Consider the following 26,848-nt stretch of genomic DNA (forward strand, 5'->3'; position numbering starts at 1 on the left):
TACAATGCAAGTTAATGACAGTCATATCCCGTGGCTATTCCAACAGACATAGTGATTATGTACATTCACTGAGTGAATATTTAGAAAATAAAACATATAGCCTATTTCTCGCTAGAAATGTGATCAAAATCCATTTTTATGCAGAAACTAAGTCAAAATATTGATTTTTTCACTAAAAATGAGAGAACTGTCCGCCATGTTTTTTGTTCTGACCGCCGGGACCTTGAAAGTCACGTGACTTGGAACAAACCAATAGCCACGGGATATGACTGTCAAATTTGAGCGATTCCGTGGCTATTCCACGGATTTTGAGTTAAGTAAATCCGTGGCTATTTCACAGATTCCTGTGAGACCAGGTTCTACTAAACACAAACTTAAAGCAGCAGCTAACAATTAAACGTTTAAAAATAAAACACAATATAAAGCTGGAAGGCTTTGGGGCATTATGGGGTGCTTTTAAATATGTATCATGTATATAGGCTTTACGAGGTGCACCTGAATGCACCATGAAGTCCACTAACTCTGCCTGTGGGCTGTTTTATTGTCAACAGTGTTTCTACTATTTCTACTATTGTTTCTATCAATCTGAGATTTTGTGTATCTGGATTTATTTATTTATTTGTTTTAAGATTAAAATATGTTCATTATTTTCTCTTTCTTTCTTTTAATTTATAATTATTTTAATTATTTATTCTTCGGTCTGTCTGTCTGTTTGTCTTATTTGTTTAATTTTTTTAAAATGATAAAAGTCCCTCAAAAGAAAAAAAGTAACTTTAACCGTTTTAATTGTTAATATTTCTTCAACTTAATTATCAGAGTTTTTGTGTTTGCGTGTCTGGATTTATTCATGTTGATTTGAAAATGTCATTTTTAAAATGTCCTTATTTATTTTTTATTAATTTATCATTCATTTAATTATGTATTCTTCTGATAAATCTAACTTGTGCATGTGCCTGTTGGTTTTGTGTCTTTGTCTTCTTGTTTTAAATTTTATCCTGATTTTGCCTGTTTTTAAAGGTGCAATATCAATAAAGTAAACTATTTGTTTAACTATCGAGTAAGCTGCTGCTGCAAAATGCTGCTATAAAGATGAAACCTTGCAGTTAATTTAGGACCAATCTGAATCTAACAGCGAGCCTGATAGAGGAGTACCGGTATGCAAGAACAAGTAGTGCCGGTACTGTGTTCTGGTGAGTACCAGCCTCCTAACTCCTATTATCATCCCAGTAATAGATCCCATATGCTGGACTTTCCTCTGACCACATGGATGTAATATCAAACAAAAACTGTCTAATGGACAAATTCACAGTCCCAGAACACAACAGCAGGTGTGTTCTATTGGTTCCTGAGTCGAGGCTGATGATATAAGAGTCTCATTATTAAACGCTGAACATGAAGCTGCAGTGTTGTTTCTCAGTTGACTGTCTGAGATTCTCCACGGCTCCTTTATTACTGAGTGGCAGGAGGCTGATCTGAGGTCAGATGGTGACGAATCACCTTAATGAGGTGATTCACATCTCGCTCCGACGGAACAAGACGTCTGTTCAACACTGATTTTATCTCCAGACAGAAAAAAGATGCAGAAACACGGCAGACATGAACCGACAGGTGAAGAGATTGTTTGCAAAAAACAGATATTTCTGTTTTAATCAGTTTTATTTGGATGCAGTCCAAAGAAAATCAGTTAAACTGCTGTTGGGTTGTTTCGATTATGCATCATTAATGTTTTTAATTTAGCTAATTAATGTATTTTTATGGTGCAATTAAAATGGGAACCTTTGAATATATTTATACCGATGGAAAATTCACAAAGAAAGGGACTATTTTCATTCCATCTTATAAAAAAATTAATTACGTAAATCATCTGTAAATTAACCCCACCTAAATAATAGATTGATTTAAAACAATTAAAAAATCACTTAAAAGTAACACTGCAGACATGAACAAGCAGGTGAAGATATTGTATTTTATATTATTATATTTCTGTTTTAATCAGGTTTTTATGTGGATGCAGTCCAAAGAAAATCAGTTAAATTGCGGTTGGGTTGTTTAAATTATATCTATGTATTGTTTTTAATTTAGCTAATTAACATATTTTTGTAGTGCAATTAAAATGGGAACCTTTGAATATATTTATACTGATGCAAAATTCACAAAGAAAGGGATTATTTTCATTCCAGCTCATAAAAAAAATCACAAAGTCATCTGTTAATGAATCCCCTCTCATTTCTAGATCGATCTAAAACAATTAAAAAGTTAATAAAAAATCACTTATAAGTCAGGCTCTAGTCATAAGGCAAGCAAAGCAAAAATATAAAATATAAATCTTTTATAAAAGTAATATCTAAAATATGAAAAAGATAAAAAATTCTTCCTTTTATTCGGTTAAAATGTATTTTTGTTTCTAGGTTGCTCATTAAACTCCTGCAGAGCTGACATGCTGGAGAAACTATAAAACAGCTGCATTAATATTATCATTAATAATAACTGCAACAGTTTCTTACACATTACTTAAACTAGAAGCCAAAAGAAGGTTTTGCAGACTTGAAGCTTTAATCCCTGTGTAACATTGTAATCCTGCAGGATTATGAGTGGATGGGTTTGAATTCCACACTGTCTCACCTCCTGTGTTTCCATATAATCTCTTGTACGCGAGCATAAAGAACTGTTGGAGGAAATGTGCTTTTCACATGGCTGCTCTGGACTGTAAGAGAGGAAGGAGCTGAGAGAGAGAGAGAGCAGCCTGGCGGTGCATTCAGGGTCATCTTAAGGACACACGGCTCTGTCGAGTCAGCGAACACTTCTGAATTCGTCCCTCACTGACCATTAAACGTCTGCAGGAAACTTGATTTCCTCCTTCCTAGCAGTGGAGCAAAAAATGTAAATGCAACACCAGTCAGGTGGTTTATTAACACTGAGCAGGATGCTGCTTTTAGGGCGGGGCGACTGGACCAATATATGAGCTGTTGTCCATTTTTAATCCTTTTATTCTGCCTGAAAAAAACCTGTTTAATTTACTGTAAAGTACCGGCAGCTGTGTTTGGCAGAACTTCACCGTAAAAAATACAGTGAGTGGGTTTTTTTTTTACTGTAAATTTAAATGTAAATATCAGCAAAAACTGTTATTTAGACTGAGTAGTCCTTTTATTTTTAGGTTAGTTATTGTGTCCTTGTGACATCATGGTATTTCTCCTTTAATTGTACATGAAAAAACTGTGTGTTTTCTGCAGTTTAAAAGTTTTTTGTACTAATTCTTGATTTACGGTGATTCAAAGCGTCTACTATGGTGACAAATTTTAAATTTCACGCCCTATTTCTGATGCAATTTGGTGTCATTTTTTTCACCACAGCCTCGCTAATATAACCTGATAATTATGTTGTTCGACTCACTGGATCGATCAAATTTTGAACCTAAAAACACCCAAAATGATGTTGTTTTTTTTACTTTCAAAACACAATTTTAAAGTTTGGCTACAAATATAAGAGATAAAATAAAATGGGGAGAACACCTACCTATTTTATTTGTATATATGTATGTATTTTTGTATATATTTTTATATGTATATATTTGTTTATGAACAAATCAGTACAGTTTCTAAAGGAAAATATAGTCAATTTTTATGCAAATTGTGTCTTCTGGGTCTGAAAAGTGCAGTCAGAACATCAGCCACATCAGCAAGAATTTGAATCCACAAATCAAGTGGATGAATAAAAAAAAAACATGATTTTTTTAAAATTTTAAGCCGTATGAACTTTGAATTGTGTACTGTGAACTTGACCTACAAACACAACTGATGTTATATTGTTGTTTGTTCTCTGAAAGCTGCAGATTCTGTGTCACAGAGTGAGAGTTTAACTAAAGTTTTAACTCGTAAATCACTCCGTTCCTCCGGTTCAAATCCAGCCGGGGAGCTTTGTTTAATTGATTTAAAACAATTAAAAAATATATAAAAAATTAACTTATAAGTAACACTGCAGACATGAACCAGCAGGAGAACATATAGTCTTTTATATTATTATATTTCTGTTTTAATCAGGTTTTTTTGTGGATGCAGTCCAAAGAAAATCAGTCAAACTGCTGTTGGGATGTTACAATTATACATCTTGAATGTTTTTAATTTAGCTAATTAATGTATTTTTATGGATTTAAATATGCAATTAAAATGGGGACCTTTGTATATATTTATACCAATGCAAAATTATCAAAGAAATAGATTATTTTTTATCCATGCTCAAATAAAAATTCACGACATCTGCATCCATATCTGTGAATTATTCCCCTTTAAATTCTTGATCGGACTAAAACAATAAAACAATAATAATGATAATAATAATAATAATAATAATAATAATAATAATAAATAAATAAAAATCACTTATAAGTCAGGCTCTAGTCATAAGTCAAGCAAAGCAAAAATATAAAATATAAATATTTTATAAAAGCAATATTTTAAAAATGATTGATGATGATTTTGTTTATTTTAAGCCGTATGAACTGTGAACTTGACCTACAAACACAACTGTTATATTGTTGTTTATTCTCTTTCAGCTGCAGATTCTGTGTCACAGAGTGAAAGTTTAACTAAAGTTTTAACTCGTGAATCACTCCGTTCCTCCGGTTCAAATCCAGCCGGGGATCTTTGTTACTTTGAGCTCTGTTATTCCCTCTCTCTCTCTCTCTCTCTTCCCACATTTCCTTCCTGCACACTTAAAGGCACAATTGCACCAAAAATAATAAGCAAACAACATCAACAAACAAAAAGTTGGGGCGTGATAACCAGCCAAGCCTCTCGGGGCCGCCAGCAGGGATCCAGAATAACAGCCTTTCTTCTGCTGCGATCCGAGCGGCATACTGTGCGACAAATTTGGATCCCGAGGCATGTGGCCTACATGCTATTTGTATTTGCTGGAAACTAACGGTGTCAGTGTTGCCATGACAAAGACTAAATCACAATCGTGGCAGCTTGAGCGGCATCGACACGGAGGACGAGACAAAAGAAAGGCGAGCAGATGAGTCAGAACGAGCAGAAAACTGGGAGATAAATCCTCACATTGTCTTATTTTAGGATGATTTCTCCTTATTCAGGATGTAAAATAACGTCAAAAACTATTTAACCGTTTAATGCACAACATAAAAAGTGACCTGGTAGAGTTTTTATGTTCTATATCTTTGCAATAAATTATTTTCATCCTTCAGTATTCCGGGTTTTCCTCAATTAGTTTGTTTTTGATCATCACACATCTTAATTTTTATGTCTTCTTTTATCCATTTTTTAATAAAATCCCTTTTTTTTGTCACTACTCTTCTAATGCACAACATGGGTCAAAAATGACCCATAGGCCTATCCATTTTTTAGCTAAGTAGCTTGTTAAGCTAACTACTTAGCTAACTTCTTAAGCAATGTAATAACACAAAAAAATGTTTTTCTTCATAAAGTATGAGAGGCAAAATGGAAATAATGATCTAAGTTAGCTAACTATTTAGCTAACTTCTAAGCTAACTTCTTGGCTAAGTAGTTAGCTTCGCAAGCTAACAACTTAGCCAAGTAGTTAGCTATGTAATAACACAAAAACGTTTTTTCTTCATAAAATATGAGAGGCAAAATGAAAATAATGATCTGTTGTTATCAAAACAAAGACATTTAAAGAATACTTGGAATATTCAATCATAAAATAAGTTGATATCAAAAGATAGAGCACAGAAACACACAGCAGCATTAAATAACATGGGGAATGAATGAGGGTCATTTTGGACCCATGTTGTGCATCAAAGGGTTAAATGGCATTATTAAAGTTATTTCCAGGTAGCTAATCTTAATTTCATCACCAGCTGCATGAATGTCACACTAAAATCCAGATTACCCAGATCCAGATTGAGTGAAAAGATGGTTTGTGTTATTCTAAGAGCCAGAATTAAGTATTTAACACTGAAATACTCAAATATATATCCATATTAAAGTGAACAATTATTTGCTTTATGCATAAATATGTAGTTATGCTATTGGAGATGAATTAGTCCCTGATGAGTCCAACTGTAATGGAAGGAAAATGTCATACTTGTTGGGTTTCTTTGATGGCTTTTCAGGATTTTTTAGGATGATTTCTCCTTATTGAGGATAAAAAAATATCATCAAAAACTATCTAAATTACATTATTCAAGTTATTTCCAGGTAGCTAATCTTGATTCCATCACCAGCTGCATGATTGTCACACTAAAATCCATACTATGGAGTGAGAAAAAGATGGTTTGTGTTATTCTAAGAGGCAGATCCATCTTAATAAAAACTACGCAAGGCTAGATAATCTTATATTTAAATTAAAAATCAGTGTTTTGCAGTGCACACGCTCTGTCAGTTCCTCCAGACGTCAGATAACCGGGCAGCGAGCACGATGAAACGTCTCTGGAAACAAAGAGAAACAGAGACAGCTGCAGCAGATATAAAGTTGCTGATGCCGACAGACGTTAACTGAGTGATGTGTTCGGAGTAAATCGGAGATCAAACTCCATCAAAGCGTCACGCACGCAGAAACTCTGTCCGACGGCCTGCAGGTGAGGCTGACTCAGCTGCTTTTAAACACTCAGCCGCTTTTTCAGGCTCAGACTGAAGTGACTCACTGAGGCTGTTAAACTGTGTTTAGATTGCTGTGTGTGTGTTAGTGTGTGTTGGTGTTTGTGAGTGTGTGTTAGTGTGTGTTAGTGTGTGTGGGGATGACTCAGGCTTTACTGTACACAGGCATCAATGTTTAATGTGTCTGTTTGTTTACATTCAGTTAGTTTATTGTGACTTAGTTTGTCCTCGTTAACAGTTTTTTTTTTAACTTTCCCACAAAATTACTTCACTAAAAATAAATTTTGCATCTTTGTCCTTTTTTCTAACCTTAAACAAGTGGTTTTGGTGCCTAAAGCTCGATAAATGGTTCATGAGAAAACTGTATGCAAACTGTACACAAGCTCAAGCATCACGTTTAAAATTACACAAATATTAATGCACTGAATTCTGTATCTTTGTTATTTTTTTTCTAACCTTAAACAAGTGGTTTTGGTGTCTAAACTGTATCAAGTAGTTCCGTATCCTAGGTTACCAACAGGTTAAAAACAGTGACAGTCATATTATAGAATATCACACAAACTGTGATGCATGATTTACAAAATGATACGATCCTGTTCATGAAAAATTGTAGACATACTGTACACAGGCTGAAACATCATGTTTAAAATATGTTTAATGTCTCTATTAATTGTTTATGGGATCATACTGGTTGTGACTTATACTGTCCTCATGAAAAGTTTGTAACTATTCCAAAAAATGAATGCACAAAATCTTTGTGTTCTGTATCTTTGTCCTTTTTCCCAACATTAAACAAGCGTTTTGGTGCCTAAACTGTACCATGTAGTTCACTATCACAACGTTACCAACAGGTTTAAAACAGCGTCTGTTGTTTTATAGATTAACATACGAAACGTGATGCAAATTTTACAAAATTCTATAATCCTGTTCATGACAAAACTGTAGACAAACATCATGTTTAAAACATGTTTAATATCACTATTTAATTATAGGTTGATATCTTTTCTGCACCTTTTTTTCTAACCTTTAACAAATGGTTTTGGTGCCTAAATCTTGATAAATGGTTCATGAGAAAACTGTACGCAAACTCAAACATCACGTTTAAAATTACACAAATATTAATGCACTGAATTTTTTTATCAGTTCTCTATCTTTGTTCTTTTTTCTAACCTTAAACAAGTGGTTTTGGTGCCTAAACTGCACCAAGTAGTTCCATACAGTTACCAACAGGTTTAAAACAGCGACCGGTATTTTATAGATTATCATACCAAACTGATGCATAATTTACACAATTATAGACATACTGTACACAGCTCAACATGAATGTTTAATATCTCTATTTATTTATGTGTTAATTTATTTTTATAGGATCATACCAATCGTGACTTATGCAACACTCAAGTAACTAAAAAGTTTGTAACTATTTTACAATATTAATGCACTAAATTTTGCATTTGTTCTGTATCTTTGTTCTCTTTTCTAACCATCAGTTTCCCTCTAAAGTTCTGGCTTGAAACTCCATGAGGCCAGTTTGTGTTTGATGATGATCTGCTGAGTAAAACCGGAGATAAGATCAAACATATTTATCATAAAATACAGAACTAGATGTTCTCCTTATTTAACCTCTTATATTTTATATTTGTGACGAATATTTAAAATTATTTTGGGACTTTTTGGGTTCAAAATGTTGATCCAGTAAGTCAAAGGGGAAAAACTGATGATCATGTCATATAGGTGAGGTTGTGCTGAAAAAAATGATACCAACATGGCATGGTAAACATAATTTAAGTGTTTTATATATATATATATACAGGCAGAATGAAATTGTATTAAATATCTGACAAAATAGCCCAAAACTCCAAATCTCTGAGTTCTGTGTACAGCCACTTTAAAAATAAGTAGTTAAATATGTATATGTAAAGTTGTAAAAAGAAAAAGACAGGCTCAAAATTCTGTCCGCAGTAGTTTTTAGCAAAGTTTACGGAATCAGGAGGAGAAAAACGCATTTGTTGGGACTATTTTCAGTGGCGGATTAATCCACATTTGGTGCAGTAGGGCGGGATTGAGTCAGTATATAGTTGACAGTAAGGAAAATAAAGATCATAACAACCTTTAAATGTCCAGAAGACAACACATCTGGGTTTAACGACACATACTTGATGGTTTTAGTGACGTGTTTTGTGTGTTACATTCGTCAAATCGATTCAAATCTTCACGCTTCCTCTCTGTTTCCTCCACCAAACGATGAGCAGCCATTTGTGTGAGCAGTTGGGAATGACTCAGGGCTGGTAGCTAATAGCTGCCATCAATAATTCAGCCTCTAATCTGTGTCTGGAGAGCCGTCAGAAACGTGTTATATATGGACTCGTCACACTGATCTCCGGCTGGCGTCTACAGTTTGTTTCAGTCTGTAAAGAAAAGAGTTTTCCCACAACGCACCACTTCCACTGTCCTGACGCTGCAGAAAACTCACACAAAGTGCAGAAGGAGGGAAAAGTATCAAAGCATCCTGCTACTGTAGAAATATATATATATATATTTTTTGGAAATTTATATTTATTGGGTTTTTAAAATTAACGTGACACATACATTAAACAGGGTTTACATGCCCACATTCATAGATAAAGAAAAGACAAGACCAAGAACCACTGAAACAAAGAACAAAACATGAACAATAGATAAATAAATAAAAAATAAAAATAAATAAAAATAAAAATAAATAAATAAAAATAAAAATAAAAATAAAAATAATGAAATAAAATAAAATAAAATAATAAAAATAAAAAATAAATAAAAATAGATAAATTAAAATTAAAATTAAAATTAAAACAAAAATAATGAAATAAAAATAGTGTAATAAAAATAGTGTAATAAAAATAATGAAAATAAAATAAAATAAAATAACTTATAACCCTGTATTTCCTATGTAGCTGCTGTGTTGAATATTACATTTTCTTACTGTAGAAATATCTTATTTATTTAAATCTTACCAGGAAAAATTAGAGGAAAGTTTACAGCTCACTAATTCAATTTGCTTCTGTTTCTGTGATTCATTATCTAAAATAAGATTTCTGTTTCCTTCCGTTCACGATGAGAAAATACTGGAAATTTCAAACTGTGAGTAGGTGTAGTCAGTCACCATGTTCCACAAAAATTACACATTCTGCTTGTTAAATCCTCCACACTCCCGAAATAAAGAGCTCACTGTCCAGATGCTCTTAACTCTTCTTGACACGTCTCATTTTGTACCAAATAGGTGATAAAATTAGACATGAAGCTCCACTGTTAAACCTTCTTCACACCCATCAGCAGGCTTTATGGAGGTTCGGTTCAACAAAATTAATGTGAAAGTGTAATTATGGTCTCTACTGAGAAAAAATGGAAAGGTTAAAGGTATAATATGCAGCTTTTCTGCATAAAAAGGCCTGAAAACTACTGGATATGTAGTATATATGTTGTTGAGTTGAGTTCCAAAATATTTCCAACAACTTTCAAAACAGAGAAACTTGTGATTTTAATTGTTTATTATAATTATCATTCATTAAGTTGCCTGCCAGAGGAATCATATCCCCAAAATTCAGTTTTAAGTCAAATTTACGTGAAACTTTTTTAGTCCTTGGTCAATTTTAACTCTATATTTTACCCTCATGAAGGATTTTTTTTAATCAGAAGTTTGTATTTTAAGTCATCAGAGAAACAAGCTGAGTAAAAGTGAGCTGCAGTTCGGCTGATAATGCCTCCAGGACATTCTGTGCCTGCAGAACTACATTGAAAAAACACCCAATTTTCATGTTTCAATTTCATGACAGATAGATAGATAGATAGATAGATAGATAGATAGATAGATAGATAGATAGATAGATAGATAGATAGAAAGATAGATTTCCTCAACTTTAAGCTTCACTACTCTGAATTTTTTGGAATGAAAGATAAAAAAACCTGAACTTTGCAGCATTATTTCGACAACTTCCCGACACAATATCCTGACCCACATGGTACCTATAGATATTATATTTCCACACAAAATATTGCGACTATGCTGTATCAATTTTTCCCCCCACTTCTAGGAAATAGGATGTAAATTTAGTGTAAAATTCAAGCAATGCAGCTTCTGTGACAGGCCGGCATCCATCAGCAGCATCAGATAATCTTTTGGAGCTCGCTGAGTCTTACTCAACACTCCCCTCCAGAAACACTTCCTCTTAGATTTCACTTTGACTAATGGAGCCCAACACAAATTGGCAGATGATTCACAAGGATGTTGAGAAAGCAATAACAGCCACACACACATTCTTGTACTTCTATCGTTGTGAGGACCCTCATTGGAACAGTGAATTCCCTTGCAAGGTTATAATAGTTTGAATCTTTTATTAGTTTTAGATTTAATTTCGTTGTCAATTTTTGTTTTCAGATTCAGTTAGTTTTAATTAGTTTTTAGGGTGAGTTTGCTAGTTTTAGTTTAGTTTTTATTAGTTTTAGTTTTTTGTAATGGGGTATTTGTTGGGTGGGAGATTAAAAGAGGTCACAGTAAATTTTGCCTTTATTTCCTTTGTCTGATCCATCTTCATTATGTATGAAAAAAGTTGACAAAGACGAAAACATTTTTCGCGTTACGTTTTCACTATAATTTTAGTTAGTTTTAGTTAGTTTTGCAACCACATAATACAGTTCCAGGTAATAATCATTTTTTAAACTCTCATTTTTATTTTTATTTCAGTTAACGAAAATGTTTTTTCAATTCTAGTTTCCGTTATTGCGTTTCATTTTGGTTAACTATAATAACCTTGTTCCCCATAGCACAATTAAATACCCAACATTAACCCTAATACATAAACCTAATTGTAACTTTAACCATAACACAAAGTCTGAAATCTCAAAAAAGCCTTTAAAGAAGTGAGGACCGGCCGAAATGTCCTCACTTTGCAAAAATGTCCTCACTCTGTTGGTTAAAAACGTGTTCCGGTCCTCACTATGTAGGAAGTACAAGAACACACACACACACACACACACACACACACACACACACACACACACACACACTAGTCAGACATTTCCTCTCAGGTCTGGCTGGTTACCAGAGGACAGCTGAACACTTTTTGCTCCTGTAACTCATTTCAATAATGACATTAAAGGCGTCCTGATGCGTTTACATTCCACGAAAAAAATCCTCCACACAAAGATACAAAACCAATAAGCTCCGTCACGTCTCATCGCTCTCGTCTCTATGTGCCACGTGAGGAAAAACCGGACTCTCATTACAGAAGAACACCAAACAGACAACTGCAACAACCCCCCCCCCCCCCCCCCCCCCCCCCCTTTTTCTTTGCATCATCACCTGCTAAACGAGCCTTGATAAAAAAAAACACCCAGCAGAATGGAAATGTCATTATTTCTTTAAACAAGCTGGCGGCTTTAACACGGCGCTTGACTTGTTCTTAAGTGGAACAGGCTGCAGAGGGATGATGGCTGCTGGAGGTCTGCTCTGACAGAAATGAAATGTAAAGTCAAGAAAGGGCCAGGGCTCGGCTTTTCCTTCAGCACTGACATACAACAGTGTTACTGAGGGACAAGACTGCAAGTTTAAGAAGAAGATAATACTGGGAAACTGTTGTATGTTGCAGGGCTGGGTGATGGCACTAGGGACGGGGGTAAAACAGACGATTAATGTTCTGTTAGTTAGATTATTTACATTGCAGCACATAGAGAGTTCGGTGACTAATGGTGCGTTCAAGGTCTACACGAATGTCAGAATTGTCGTCGAAGTTCCGACTTTCAGTGTAAATTAAACACACCATAAGGCGTTACGGTAAGAAAGTGTTAGACCCGCCTTTGAGAAAAAAAAAAAAAAAACACATGTAGCTTTCAAAATAAGAGCACATGGATGTGTTAGCAGAGTCCACCACAGAATTTACAAGAAGACTTTCAAAATAAGACGCCTTAAATAAAACATAGAAGAATCTTTATTGTCCTTTACAATAATTCATTAAAATATGCAATGATTAAGATGGAATAGTGGCATTAGAATGTACAAGAGGCACCAAATTTAGGGTTTTAGGGCAAAAATGTTCTCTGGGGGAGCATGCACCCGGACCCCCCTACTCTGTTTGGGTCCCCCCATCTTAGTCTAAATAAATCCTGACAGATAGAAATTTCCCAGCAGTATGTTCAGGGTGATGAAAGGAGGAGAGATGTTTTTGGGTCCTTCATCGAGTCAGCTTCAAGTCAGTAAATTTATTTGGCTGCACTGGGAATTTCATGTACAAACTTATTTTTATTGATGTAAATATGTTGGTTGTTTTTAACACTACAGTTTATTTACAAAAAAACAAAAAAACATATTTGGGTTAAGGCACAAATATTTGACTTTTATCCTACAGTATGATTGTGATGTATAGAATGTATGTTAATTTGTCTTTATACACCAACTGGTTTGGTTTGGGAAAGTAAAACTGCTTGATAATGGTTTGGAAACGATCACAGTTGTGGTTAAATAAAGCATGCTGGAATGCAAACAAAGTCTTCAGTATCAAAGTCCGACACTCTGCACATCCAGCCTCCAACCAACCATCCAACCAACCAACCAACCAACCAACCAACCAACCAACCAACCAACCATCCAACCAACCAACCAACCATCCAACCAACCAACCAACCAACCAACCAACCAACCAACCAACCAACCAACCAACCATCCGACCGACCGACCGACCGACCGACCGACCGACTAAACATCCAACCAACCAACCAACCAACAGTCACACCAGCGTTCAGACAGTGCAGCGTCCTACCTGCAGCCCCTCGATGGCCAGCCGCAGCATGCTGGGAGTCAGCTTGGACGCCTGCTTGAAGGTGAAGTTACTCCAGTCGATGATGAGGATGAAGCCGTTGACCTGCAGCTCCGGATCTTCTATCATAGACTCCAACGACAGCAGGATCGCCCTCAGTATGTCCACAAACGTATATCTGAGAAAAGATAAAACAGAAGAACGGGTTTTACTTTAGTTTTACTTATGACTGGTCTTCGTAGGAAAAGCACAAGTGTTACTAAATTATAGCACATTTCTAAATTGGAGGCACAAAAGTACTTCCCACAGATTAAAAAAAAAAAAATCACAAATATACATTTATAGATATACAGTCATGAAAAAAATGATTAGACCACCCTTGTTTTCTTTAGTTTCTTGTTCATTTTAATGCCTGGTACAACTAAAGGTACATTTGTTTGGACAAATATAATGATAACAACAAAAATACCTCATAAGAGTTTAATTTAAGAGCTGATATCTAGACATTTTTCATCTTTTTCTTCATAATAACCAAAATCATTATCAAGAAAACCATAATATATATATATATATATACACCTAAATCCACACCTAAAAAACTGTACAAAATAAATTATTAAATCAGAATTTAGTCTCTAAAAAATAGTTTCTGTGCGATTTATTATCGAACTAACAGGGGAATCTTTACCGTTAGTTATTGAAGATTTGGGAAACATTTAAAGTGATTTGCTGAATGTTATAATTGCTTCTGTTTGCTGCCTCAGTGAGTCCACACGGGTTTCACTTCACATGTTCAGCAGTCAGGTTTCTTTCTGTGCTGCTGTTCATTATCTCTTCTCCCTTTACATTCATTAAACCTTTTTTTATTTCATATGTTTCTAAATTGTCAGCTTAAAAGGCAGAAACATGGCAAGCACACCATGAGTCCAGTGCAGTGGAATCTTAAATGCTGCAGAATATTATTTTTGAAATTCGTCCAATAGAAGAAGAATGATGATGACAAGAATCTCCAGTATGCCAAATATCTCACATGTGAAAGATTTTATTGCAGTGTGACGTCTGGCCTGCGGCTCTTCCTCGGAGCCGAGGGCAATAAAATCTACTGGTTGAATCCTGAAAGAGATTTCTTTTGATCAGCTCGGGGACGTGTGTGTGTGTGTGTGTGTGTGTGTGTGTGTGTGTGTGTGTGTGTGAGTGTCACAGACAGGATTTCACACATTGATTCATGTTCAGAGAAGAGAAATTAATCACTAAGTTTTCATGATGTTGATTGATTGTAATTAATTGTGCACCTCATCACACATTGTTCCCCAATAAATTATGATTTTATTGTACTTTTTTGTCAACAATCATGATTTATCAGACATACGACGCTACAAGTTATTTTCCAGACATTTACTGTATTATTTTACAGGATTTTTCTTGTTTTTTGGACGTTAAAATTCAAAGTCAAAATGTGTAAATTAACATAATGGGATATTTTACATTATTTTACATTTTTTTTAAACAGTATTATTCGATGGTCTTGATTGTTAAATTATAGTGAATTTTATGTAAAAAATAATAACGACAAAATACATCATATTGCTAGATGTGAAATTAAAGCAACTTTCTGTTTTCCTACAGTAAAACCTTTCATGTTATGTTAAAAAAATGTTTTAAAAAATCTGAAAAAAGTAAAAAACAACAACAACAACAACTTTATTCTCTCTCTCTCTCTCTCTCTCTCTCTCTCTCTCTCTATATATATATATATATATATATATTCAATATTTTTATGATTTATTTGTGATTTATTTATATATTTTTAAACTTAAATAACTTTTAATAGATAATAATTCATACAAATTGGAAAAATGAAGTAAACATTTAAAAACCAAGATATAATAAAAAAGGTAAAATTAAAAAAAACAAGTAACCAGTATTAGTATTATCACTATACTTGTAAATACATTTTTTGTATCCATATTTAATTTAATTATTTTAATCTAAGCTGATCTATCTAGACAGCCTAAAGAAAATAAAAATCAAATGATGATGATGTATTTATCTTAAATAAAAAAAATTAAATAATGCATAAAATGTACATGTTTAACTGAAAGTACTATTTAATTTTTTAATTTAGCAATATCATGCATTTTTTGTATTAATATATAGAATTGACAATAATTTAACATCATATATATGTAATATATAATCATATATGTATATATGATTATATATAACATCATATATATATATACATATATATATACACATATATACACACACACATATATATCTATATACATATATATATATATATATATGTACAGATAGATATTTATTGTATATTATCCATATTCTTATATTTTAGAGAAATTATGTTACGTTATTTGATTTGCTGCTAGACTTTTTACTGTTTTATTATATTTTTTACAGCGTACAATCAGGCCGACTAACACTTTGTCTGGATAATCTAATGGTTCTGAATTGAATTACGAGGTGACAAAAAGGTCGAAATCTCTCTAAACTCCGGTTACACAAACACTCAGCAGGCCTGATCCCTTATTAAAGCCAAATTAAATCACGTCCCTGTTTCTGCCTCTGACCTTTCCTAACCTGATCCAGTCACTGCAGACTGAAGTCTCTCTGACGGAGAACAGTATCACATCTGACCTGTGTTCATGCACAGTGACCCACAGCTCCGTGTGCACTCACAGTCTCCACATGATTTACAGACGAGGGAAGGAGACCAGGCATATTCCTGCTCCTGCTACACAAATTGATGTATTTTTTAGCTTGGAACAGCAGCTTTATAGATCGCTCTGCCGGGTGGCTGTTCCACAGAAACGTCCCCGCCCTTTGGCAGCGACACTTTTCCCTCTAGGAGGCGGAAATTTGGCACGAAGGTCAAGTTTCTGTGAGCTTGTGTGTGTGAATGCATGAACAAGTGGAATTTCCCTTATACATGCATGCTTTTTACATTCATCTTGACACTTTTATCCCCTAAAAATTGTTCAAATACAACAGTTTAAGAAGGAAAATCCATATCTGGTGGGCTAATTTCAAAACATTGATCTATGCAACATGTGATCGGTAGTTTGCAAGTACAGAATGCTTCATTTTAAAGCCAAAGTTTGTAATTTTCTGCTGTTTCTTTTTAAAAAAGAACGAGTTCAGTGACTAGGTTAACCCCTAAAAATGGTTTACATACTACAGTTTAAGAAAGAAAATCCATATCTGGTGGGCTAATCTCTAGTCATTGATATTATACAACATGTGATCAGTAGTTTGCAAGTATTTGAATAAATTTTAAAGCCAAAGTTCTCAAATTTTTTTTGCTGTTTCTTATAAAAAAAAAGGAGTTCAGTGGCTTGGTTATCCCCTAAAAATGATTTAAATACAACAGTTTAAGGAGGAAAATCCATATCTGGTGGGCTAATCTCAAGTCATTGATATTATACAACATGTGACGAGTGGTTTGCAAGTATTTTAATACATTTTAAAGCCATAGTGCTCTAATTTTTTGCTGTTTCTTATTAAAAAAATGGAGATTAGTGGCTTGGTTAACCCCTAAAAACGATTTAAATACAACAGTTTAAGAAGGAAAATCCATATTTGGTGGGCTAATCTCAAGTCATTGATATTATGCAACATGTCATGAGGTTTGCAAGTATTTGAAGCCATTTTAAAGCCACAATTTGTACTTTTCTGCTGTTTCTTCTTCAAAAGAAGGAGTTCAGTGATGTGAATAAGTAGCATGGGGTCATGGGAGTTTGTTGTCTTCGCCACCATTGTTGTCTCTTCAGTGATTTTTACTGGTAAAAACACTGAATAAAGCAGTGAAGCATTGAAAACGAGTGTTGAGTGTGACACAGAATGTCCCGGAGAGCTTGTTTCTCTCATAATTTAAGATCAGGACATTCAGCAGGTTTTTAGTATCTTCCTCTCAAAAACAAACAGGAACCAGAAAAATGACAGATTTCTGTGTGAAAAACTACATTAAGAGTTCCAAGTGATGGATAGAAAAGTAAAAGAAATGGACAAAACTACTGGACGTCAAGCAGTTAAGTTTAGGTTTCGACCGATCCATCACACCAACCATCCAAAGTGGACTTTGTCACTCTTTATACTCTCTCTTCCACATTGGCGTCCGCCATTATTACTACAGCCACTAGAGGGCACCGGTAACTACAAACATATACACTACTGGTCAAAAGTTTTAGAACACACCAACTTTTCCAGAATGTAATTGAAAATTATGCAGTTTAATGTCTCAGTGGACTCTGAAATTAATGCACATTTGCAACATTTAAAATTCTTTATTGACCATGAAAGTGTTTTGAAAGTAAAAAAAAGATTCAAAATCACATTTTATGTTGGACTAAAGGACTAAAAAAAGACACAAAATGACCAAAAAAAGACACAAAATGACAAAAAAAGGCACCAAAAGACACAAAATGACTAAAAAAAGAAACAAAATGACCAAAAAAAGACACAAAATGACTTACAAAGACATGAAAAGAATAAAAAAATGGACAAAATAGCCCAAGACTCCATAGAGTTAAGTTGTTAACCTATTTCTAGTTCCCTGAAAAAGGCCAACTTGTATAATTCTGAAATGTACATTATTCTTTTGGTTCAGCTTACCTTTTCTTATTTACCTCTGGCAGTTCACCACTTACCTTTGTACCCTTTCAAGCTGTTCATTTGACTTGAACTGCTTGAATTTCAATAAAAAACTGGAAAAATTGGGGTGTTCTAAAACTTTTGACCGGTAGTGTATATTGGGCGTTTTGAAGCGAATGACACATGGAGCCACAGAGGACCGTCTGGTAGTGTCATACAATATTGAATATAGAAATGACTACTGAGAGCTTGAAAAATTAAAAAAAGTCACAGCTGGTGTGATGCCGTCACAAGATGGTCTGAAACTTAAAACCTGTTTTACACCTTATTGCTGAGTCTGTTTTGGTTGTTTTGTGTCTCTTCTTAGTCGTTTTGTTTGTTTTGGTGGTTTTGTGTCACTTGGTGGTCTTTTTGTGTCTCTTTGTAGTCATTTGTGGGGTTATTTTGGTTGTCATGTGTCTTTTTGTAGATGTTTGTGTCTCTTAATAATATTTTTGTCTGTTTTGGTTGTTTTGTGTCTCTTTGTGGGTTTTTTTTTTTGGTTGTCATGTGTGTCTTTGTAGTTGTTTTATGTCTCTTTGTATTAATTTTGTGTTTCTTCTGAGGCATTTGTGGGTTTTCTATTCTTGTGTGTCTATTTATATTTGTTTTGTAGTCATTTTGTGTCACTTTGTAGTCATTTATGTGTTTTTGTGTCTCTTTGTAGATGTTTTGTCTGTTTTGGTTGTTTTTTTGCTCTTTGTAGTTGTTTTGTGGCACTTTATTGTCATTTGTGGGTTTTTTTGTGGTTGTTCTGTGTCTCTTTGTAGATGTTTTGTGTCCCTTTGTGGTCTTTTGTGTCTCTTCATAATTATATTGTCTGTTATGGTTGTCTTGTGTCACTTTGTGGTCTTTTTGTGTCACTTTGTAGTCATTTATGTTTTTTTGTGTCTCTTTGTAGATGTTTTGTCTGGGTTTTTTTTGCTCTTTGTAGTTGTTTTGTGGCACTTTATAGTCATTTGTGGGTTTTTTGTGGTTGTTCTGTGTCTCTTTATAGATGTTTTGTGTCCCTTTGTGGTCTTTTGTGTCTCTTCATAATTATTTTTGTCTGTTATGGCTGTTCTGTGTCACCTTGTAGTCATTTTTTGGTTGTTCTGTAGTAATTTTGTGTTTCTTTGGATGCATTCGTGTGTTTTTGGCTGTTACGTATCTCTTTATATTCATTTTGTGTCTTTTTGTTGTCATTTGTGGGATTTTTTGTTGTTATTCTGTCTCTTTGTGTTGTTTAATTTAGTCTCTTTGTGTTCTTTTGAATCTATTTGTGGTTGTTTTTGTGGTCAGTCTTGTCAGGTGACACTTCACAGGTGAAGACCATGGAGGTCCCTGACACTTTGGCCCCTGGTCCTGGATCTTATTTCACCTGTTCAGTAATCCATCCATATCTACAAACTTTTGTCCATGTAATGCATTCCCAAACATCTAATTAAATCAGAAAAGTGAGTGTTTTCCCTGTAGTTTTCTCACCAACATTGAGTGTGTGGTGCTGAACGGACAGCTCCATAACCTAGACTCCATTTAAAACCCTGCCTGTGTTCTTTATGTGCTCCTCTTTGTGTGGTTGATCAGATACCAGCCCTCCCTCCCTCCTCCTCCTCCTCTTTATTACCTGCTCTGGTCCCAGTTGGCTGCGAACAGCACCAGTATTTTCCTTCCGTATCTGTCCAGATTGGAGAGCACTCCGGGGAACCCGTCCTTCAGGGCCTGCTTGATGCCCGGGTCCGTCGCCTTCAGGTTCTTGAACATGTCCAGGTTCTGCTGTCTGTACTCAAAATACTGTGCCAGCAGCCGGAACGCCTCGAAGTGGTTGAATTTCCTCGCCCGGAGGAATCTGAGGATGAACGCGTCGTCTGTCCTGAGGAAGCCGATGTCCGGCCGGGTGATGATCATGTCCCGGACCTCCTGGATGTCCTGGTGTAAAGTCTCCGGGTTCTCTTTCAGCTCCACCTTGGCCTTCTCCAGGGTCTCTGGAGAGAGGCCAGCCTGTAAGTGAGTCATCTTTTGCAACAGCTGTCCCTCCACGGGGGACCACAGCGCGCCCGCTTCCAGCGAAACAACAGAAGAAATGGTTACCTCCAGCAACAGGGTGAAGAAATGGATTCTTTTTTAAAAAATCAGAAGCTGACTTCAGATGGAGGCCTGCTGCTCTGTAGACGTAATCCACCCTGAACTGGCACAGACGCTGCTGCTGCTGCTGCTATGATGCTCCTGTGCATTATCACCATATGGGCCATTCACTTTTACGCACAGAAACATTTCAAATTCCCACCAGCAAGAATGCAACTTTATTGTAATTTTCCCACCACGTATATCATGACTCAGGTCCTCCAGGCGTTTTTTTTTTTTTTTTCTCTCAGGCTGCACATCCAACCTGCTGATCCGGGCGGCCTGAGCTCAGAGCCGACACGCAGCCGCTTCCCTCCATGTCAGAGCCTCTCTTCCTCTCTTTCTCTCTCTTTCTGTGACACAATGACGACGACAGCATCACCGTCTCCCCGGCGTCGCTCGCGGCGGCCAGGCAATGCGGCACGACCCTGCAGCACCTGCTATATCATCATCATCATCATCATCATCATCATGCCTCCGCCTTCACAACGCATCTCCATCCGCCGACCGACTGATGCTGCTGGTGGTGTTGGTGGTGCTGGTGCCGCTCCGTCACCGTCAAACGAGGCAGATCTGCAGCTTTCCGCGCCTACATCCCGGTTTAATCACCGCTGCACATCATGCACAATCTGGCTGTGCATGTGGATGTTAAATTGGGGTTCAGAGGTTTAAATAAAGGGAGGTATTTCCTGTCCAGGAGCACAGGTGTCCCGCGAGGTTTTGCCACCGGTTTGTGGGTTTTTTTTGGAGAGGGGTGGGGTGGTGCTGGAGGGGATTACCGTCTCTCCGCTCCTCCTGCTGCTGCTGTTGCTGCCGCCGTCTGTTCGCTGGGAAAGTGACTGACAACAAGAGAGAGAGACTGGGCTCTGGTCGCCACCGGCGGGGGGAAGGGAGGGAGGAGGTGGGAGGAGGAGGAGGGGGTGGAGTGTAAGATGAAAAAGGCAACAGATATGAAAAGAGATGCAAGAGAGAGAGAGAGAGAGAGAGAGAGAGAGAGGGAGAGAGAGAGGGAGGGCAAGGTGGCAGAAAGATGGAGAATGGCTGTGAAAAGGGAAAGTGGAAGATGGAGAAAGGATGCTGAAGGGAGGAGGAGGGAAGAGATGAAGGGTGGAGGTGGAGGTGGAGGGATGACTCGGGGCTCCTGGAGGCCTGAGGCTAAATTAGGGGCCCTTTTCTTTCCCAATTTCCTCTTAAAGGACAAGATGTTTGCAGGTTTTTAGCTTCTAAAATGATTTTTGTTAATCCTGATAAGAGAGTCAGTTAAGTGCATCCAGGTTTTTAGCTTTTAAATCATTTCTTAGTAATTTTGTGGAGATTTGTCGGTGTATTTGTTCCTACAGTTGTGAGATTTAATTTGTAGGACTGTGTTAAAGCATCAATAGTAAAGTGCCTTTAACGTAAAGACTCTTAAAGCTATGAACATGACAAAGTTTATGATGCCTGAGGCTAAATCAGGGGCCTCAATTTCACCTTTTTCCTTCCCAATTTTCTCTTAAAGGACAAGATGTTTGCACGTTTTTAGCTTCTTAAAAACATTTTGTGGACCGTTTTCAACTGCCAAATAATCTTGATAAGTGAATGAAGGTTCTTTAGCTTCTAAAACATTTTATAGTAATTTTAAGGAGATTTTTGGGTGTATTTGCTGTGTAGGACTGCATTAAAACATCAACATTAAAGTGCCTTTCTCTTAAAGACTCTTAAAGCTGAAAATGACAAAGTTTATGATGTTAAAATGACTATAAAATCAAACGTTTAGGCCTCCTTTATTTAAGGATGAGCAGGTCAAGACTTTCAGATATCTTTGTTATGTCATTGTGTACTTTTTCACATTGAAACAGATCTTTTTAAGTGGTGGAGGTGGAGGGATGACTCTGGGTTCCTGGAGGCCTGAGGCTACATCAGGGGCCCTTTTCCATCCCAATTTTATCTTAAAGGTCCAAATGTTTGCAGGTTTTTAGCTTCTTAAATACATTTTGTGGACCGTTTTCAACTGCCAGGTAATCCTGATAAGTGAGTCAGATAAGTGAATGCAGGTTTTTTTTAACTATCTAAAGTCATTTTATGGATATTTTTGGGTGTATTTGCTGTGTAGGACTGCGTTAAAGCATCAATATTAAAGTGCCTTTTACATAAAGACTCTTAAAGCTATGAACATGACAAAGTTTATGATGCCTGAGGCTAAATCAGGGGACATTTTCCTTCCCAATTTTCTCTTAACCCATTGAAGCCTGGAAAGCGGAAACGTCGTTTTGTAGTATTTGTATAAGCTCTCAAATACTTTTTGAATTTCATTTCTATCTGCTACAGAGGCTGAAAAATCTATTATTTAGTAGAAGAGTTGACACTTTTTTTCCCAGAATTTTTCTTATTAAAGTGCCTTTTACATAAAGACTCTTAAAGCTATGAACAGACAAAGTTTATGATGTTAAACTGACTATAATCACTCATTTATGCCTCCTTTATTCCAGGATTAGCAGGTCAAGACTTTCAGACATGTGTGTTATTTCATTGAGTACTTTTTTTCACACTGAAACAGATCTTTTTAAGTGGTGGAGGTGGAGGGATGGCTCTGGGTTCCTGGAGGCCTGAGGCTAAATCAGGAGCCTCAATTTCACCCTTTCCCTTCACAATTTTCTCTTAAAGGACAATATGTTTGCAGGTTTTTGGCTTCTAAGCATGTATACCTCCATTTTTCCGACATTTTTTGGAGATTTTTGGGTGTACTTGTTCCTACAGATGTGATATTTCATCTACAGGACTGAATTAAAACCTCATTATGAACAGACAAAGTCTATTATGTATGAAATCAAACATTAATGCCTCCTTAGCAGGTCAAAGGTCATGTAAACATTCAGATATCTGTGTCATTTCATTGTGTATTTTCTTCACACTGAAACAGGATTTATGTATGTACGGTGTACAATGCACAGATTAACATATTATTGAAAGTTATAGATTGATTGTCCCATCACAAACTTACAAACTAGAAAGTTTTGATGGGCCAAAAACCGAGTTTCAAGTGTATATAATAAAAATTAAATAAATAAATAAATATAACAACAAATAAATTATCAATTATTATTATTTAGTAAATTATCATTATTTTTACTAATTAAAATAATACATTTTTTTTTATTATTTATATTATTTTTTCTCATACTACTACTACTACTACTGCTAATAATAATAATAATTTTATTTGTTTAGCACAATAAATGCACCTCAAAGTGCTACAACAGCAACAACAATAATATTAATAATATAATAAAATGCTCTATTCTCTACTTTACTCTATATTTTGGGAATATTATGGACTTTTACTCAACTTGACTTGTTACGGAATGTTTTTAAATTGTGCTTTTAGTTGTTTTATTTCAGTAAAAGCTCTTAATTCTTCTTCCAGCAGTGAGACGGAGGGGACAACAGAGCTGAAGGACTCAGTGAACGAGGAGAGTTGAGGTAAGAGTTTGGCTGTGAGATGTGAAGACGGAGGGACGGAGCGTCATTTCCTCACTGAGCTCATAATTCATAGAGTGAAACAGGACATAAGTACTGTGAGGATTTATTACAGCTGGTTAGATAGAGTGGATGAGATGGAGGGTGTGTGGATGAATGAGGGAGGCGGTGGGGGTGGCACCTGCTCCGTGGTGACCAGACAGCTGCACTTAAACATGCTGAATTAATTTCTATTGTATCCGCCTACTTATCTCTGTTCTGCTTCAGCGAGTGGCTGCACACGGCTGAGAGAGAGAGAGACGTGTGCTGCTAGTTCACTTACCTTCACTCATCGCTACAGAGAGTGTTTTAACATGACAGACTTAAAGAAAGAAATAAAAGAAGTGGTGGGAATTCTGAGTGAATGGGACAAAATATTCTGCAGACGGAGTTTTTTTTCTTCTTTTACATTAGTTCTCAGTTTTTTACTTGTGCTGCTACATTTGTTGCTGCTGATGATTGGCATTATTATTTATGAACACAAACCGTTACCCTAACCCTAACCCTCTCTAAAAGGAAGATGCCAATCACCCAAACCCCCTAAATGACTACACAAAGACATGAAACAACCCTAAAACCCAAATAAACCCAAACAAAGGGACACAAAACGACTAAAAAGAAACATTAAACGAATACAAAGAGACATAAAAAGCACTACAATGAGACATGAAACGACTAAAAAGAGACACAAAAACGACTACAAAGAGACATGAAACAACTCTAAAACCCAGAAAGGACTACTAAGAGACACAAAACAACTACAAAGAGACATACAATGACTACAAAGAGACATAAAACGACTACAAAAAGACATAAAAAGAATTAAAAAACAACACAAAATGACTACAAAGACACACAGAACGAATACTAGGAGAATTGAAACATCCACATAGAGACATACAATGACGACAAAGAGACATAAACCGACTACAAAGAGACACAAAATGACTACAAAATGACACAGAATGACTTCAAAGAGACAGAAACAACCATAAAACCTTAAAGTGAGAAGAAAGAAAGTGACTATAAAAAGATGAACATGTTGAAGTTATGAAATATTAACCTGGTAGTTAAGAAGCCACACTTAACTACCATTTTCTACAATTTACACTAATAAATTGGTATAAAATTCCAGATAATATATCTTATGAATTTCCTTTTAAAGTGCACAGAGGGTGCATTTCCTACAGATATATAAGCAGGAAGTAATGTTAGGATGCTGTGTTATTTTGCTTACATTTTCTCATACATTTTTAAAAATAATTTAAAGCCACATGCAGCCCATTCTGTCTCTCTAGAAACATCTCTGATGCTTTGTTTCTGTGGGGGACCAGAGTGGGTGATGTCCTGTCAGTGGGGGCGGGGCAGATCCTGAATGCAGAGAGGGGGGCAGAGAGAAAGCAACAGGGTCCCTGGGGACCAGGAGGAGGAGGAGGACCAGGGGGACCAGGAGGAGGAGGGGGACCAGGGGGACCAGGGGGAGGAGGAGGGGGGTTCAATAATTGCCCTGAGCCGTGATGGGCCGGTTGAGGGATTGAATTAAATAATTCGTGGACATGCATTGTAAATTACCTCTGCTGTTCAACGGCGCAGCTGTCATTTTCTGGAGTGCCTCTTTGATTTGGCTCCTCGTCTCTGGAGGCTGAACGTCTGATTAACAAACACAACTGGACGCTAGAAGTTAACACGAGGACGTCCAGCGGCTTCAGGGAGTCTGAACAGAAACTGTCCTCGGTTTACCCCAAAATGTGTCACAAATGTTTGATTTGGTTATTTTTTTTCCAAATGTCTGTAACATATTCATTTACAGGGGTCTGTCCCACCATTCACTGGCACTTAGCTCAATTACATGTATGAATTATACAAATTTATGCAAAACTGCCAATTAATTAGGTATACCTCACTAAAGCACTCTAATAAAACCATCTGACTTCAGATTTACCAGATAGGTCATTCTCTACAGTTGGGTCAAGTTTAAAAAATCTATATTATTCTATTTTTCTGTACTCTTGTTTTTTTTAATTGGGTTTTCTTTTTAATTGGATGTTTTACACTGAATGAAATGGCTAATATGGGGACTAGCATTATCACACATTAATGAAATTAGGCTCACTGGATCCACAAGAGTCTCAGGTTTCCAGTGATATCCAATTTATGCAACTCACAGACTGTTGTAGTTGTAGCCTACTGCATGAAAGAAACAGCCAAAAAATGGATGGGATTAGCATAAAGTGGGCATGCCTGTAAACGGGCGACTCATGGGTTCCATAAAACCCTTTTTTCTTTCAGATATCTTGGGGTAAGCAGTTAAGGAACCCCCTTTGAACAAATTCATTGGCCCAATTTTAGAAAAGGCCAAAATAATACATTTGTAGGCGACTGCATGGTTAAAAAAAAAAAAAAAAGCTTCGTTTTTGTCAAAAATGGGATGGGATTAGCATAAATTGGGCATGTCTGTAAAGGGGAGGCACATGGGTCAACACAGAACCGAATTTTATTCAGATATTCAGAAGTCAGTTGCCAAAGGACCCCTTTGAACAGAACCATGTTAACAGGCTAAAATAACACATTTGTAGTTACTGCATGAAACAAATGTCATGTTTTTTTTCTTCCAAAATTGCTACATAAATTAGATTTGCATAAAGTGTTAAAGGGGAGACTTGTGGGTACCCATAAAACCCATTTTCATTCAAATATCTTAAGGCTAGCAGTTAAGGGACCCCTTTGAAAATGGCCACTTTAGTTTTTCCAGCCCAAATTTAGTAAAGGCTAAAATGACACATTTGTAGGTGACTGCATGGTTAAAAAAAATGAATTTTTGGCAAAAAACAGGATGGGATTGGCATAAATTGGGCATGTCTGTAAAGGGGACATTTTTATTCATATATCCTGATGTCTGTGGTCAAAGGATGCCGTTGAACACGGACATGTTGGTTTTTCCTGCTGAAATTAAGAACAGGCTGAAAAAAACACATTCATAGGTGACTGCATGGAAAAGACTGCACTGTTTTGGCCAAAAACATTAGCATAAATTGGGCATGTCTGTAAAGGGGAGACTCGTGGGTCAACACAGAACCCATTTATTATTTATTCAGGTATCTATAAGTCAGTGGTCAAAGGACCCCTTTGTACAGGGACATGTTGGTTTTTTCTTTTGATATTTGGAACAGGCTAAAATAAAACATTTATAGGCAACTGCATGAAAATAATGTCATGTTTTTTCTACACCTAGATTGGATTAGCATA

At 36.0% G+C, this 26,848-nt stretch overlaps 1 protein-coding gene across 1 annotated transcript in view; it reads right to left on the bottom strand.

Moving 5' to 3' along the window:
- The window catches only part of clvs2 (clavesin 2), a 54,583-nt gene extending 33,695 nt beyond the window's left edge, over positions 1-20,888 (bottom strand). The window contains exons 1-2 of the mRNA XM_059356561.1: positions 19,611-20,888; positions 13,358-13,532 (exon numbers count right to left, since the gene is read on the bottom strand). Of these exons, the coding sequence (XP_059212544.1) occupies positions 13,358-13,532; positions 19,611-19,999 (564 nt within the window). The 5' untranslated portion in view covers positions 20,000-20,888. The remainder of the gene's footprint in view (positions 1-13,357; positions 13,533-19,610) is intronic.
- Between the last annotated feature and the right edge of the window lie 5,960 nt (positions 20,889-26,848).

This window comes from Centropristis striata, chromosome 18, assembly GCF_030273125.1.
Source record: "Centropristis striata isolate RG_2023a ecotype Rhode Island chromosome 18, C.striata_1.0, whole genome shotgun sequence".
Lineage (NCBI taxonomy): Eukaryota > Metazoa > Chordata > Actinopteri > Perciformes > Serranidae > Centropristis > Centropristis striata.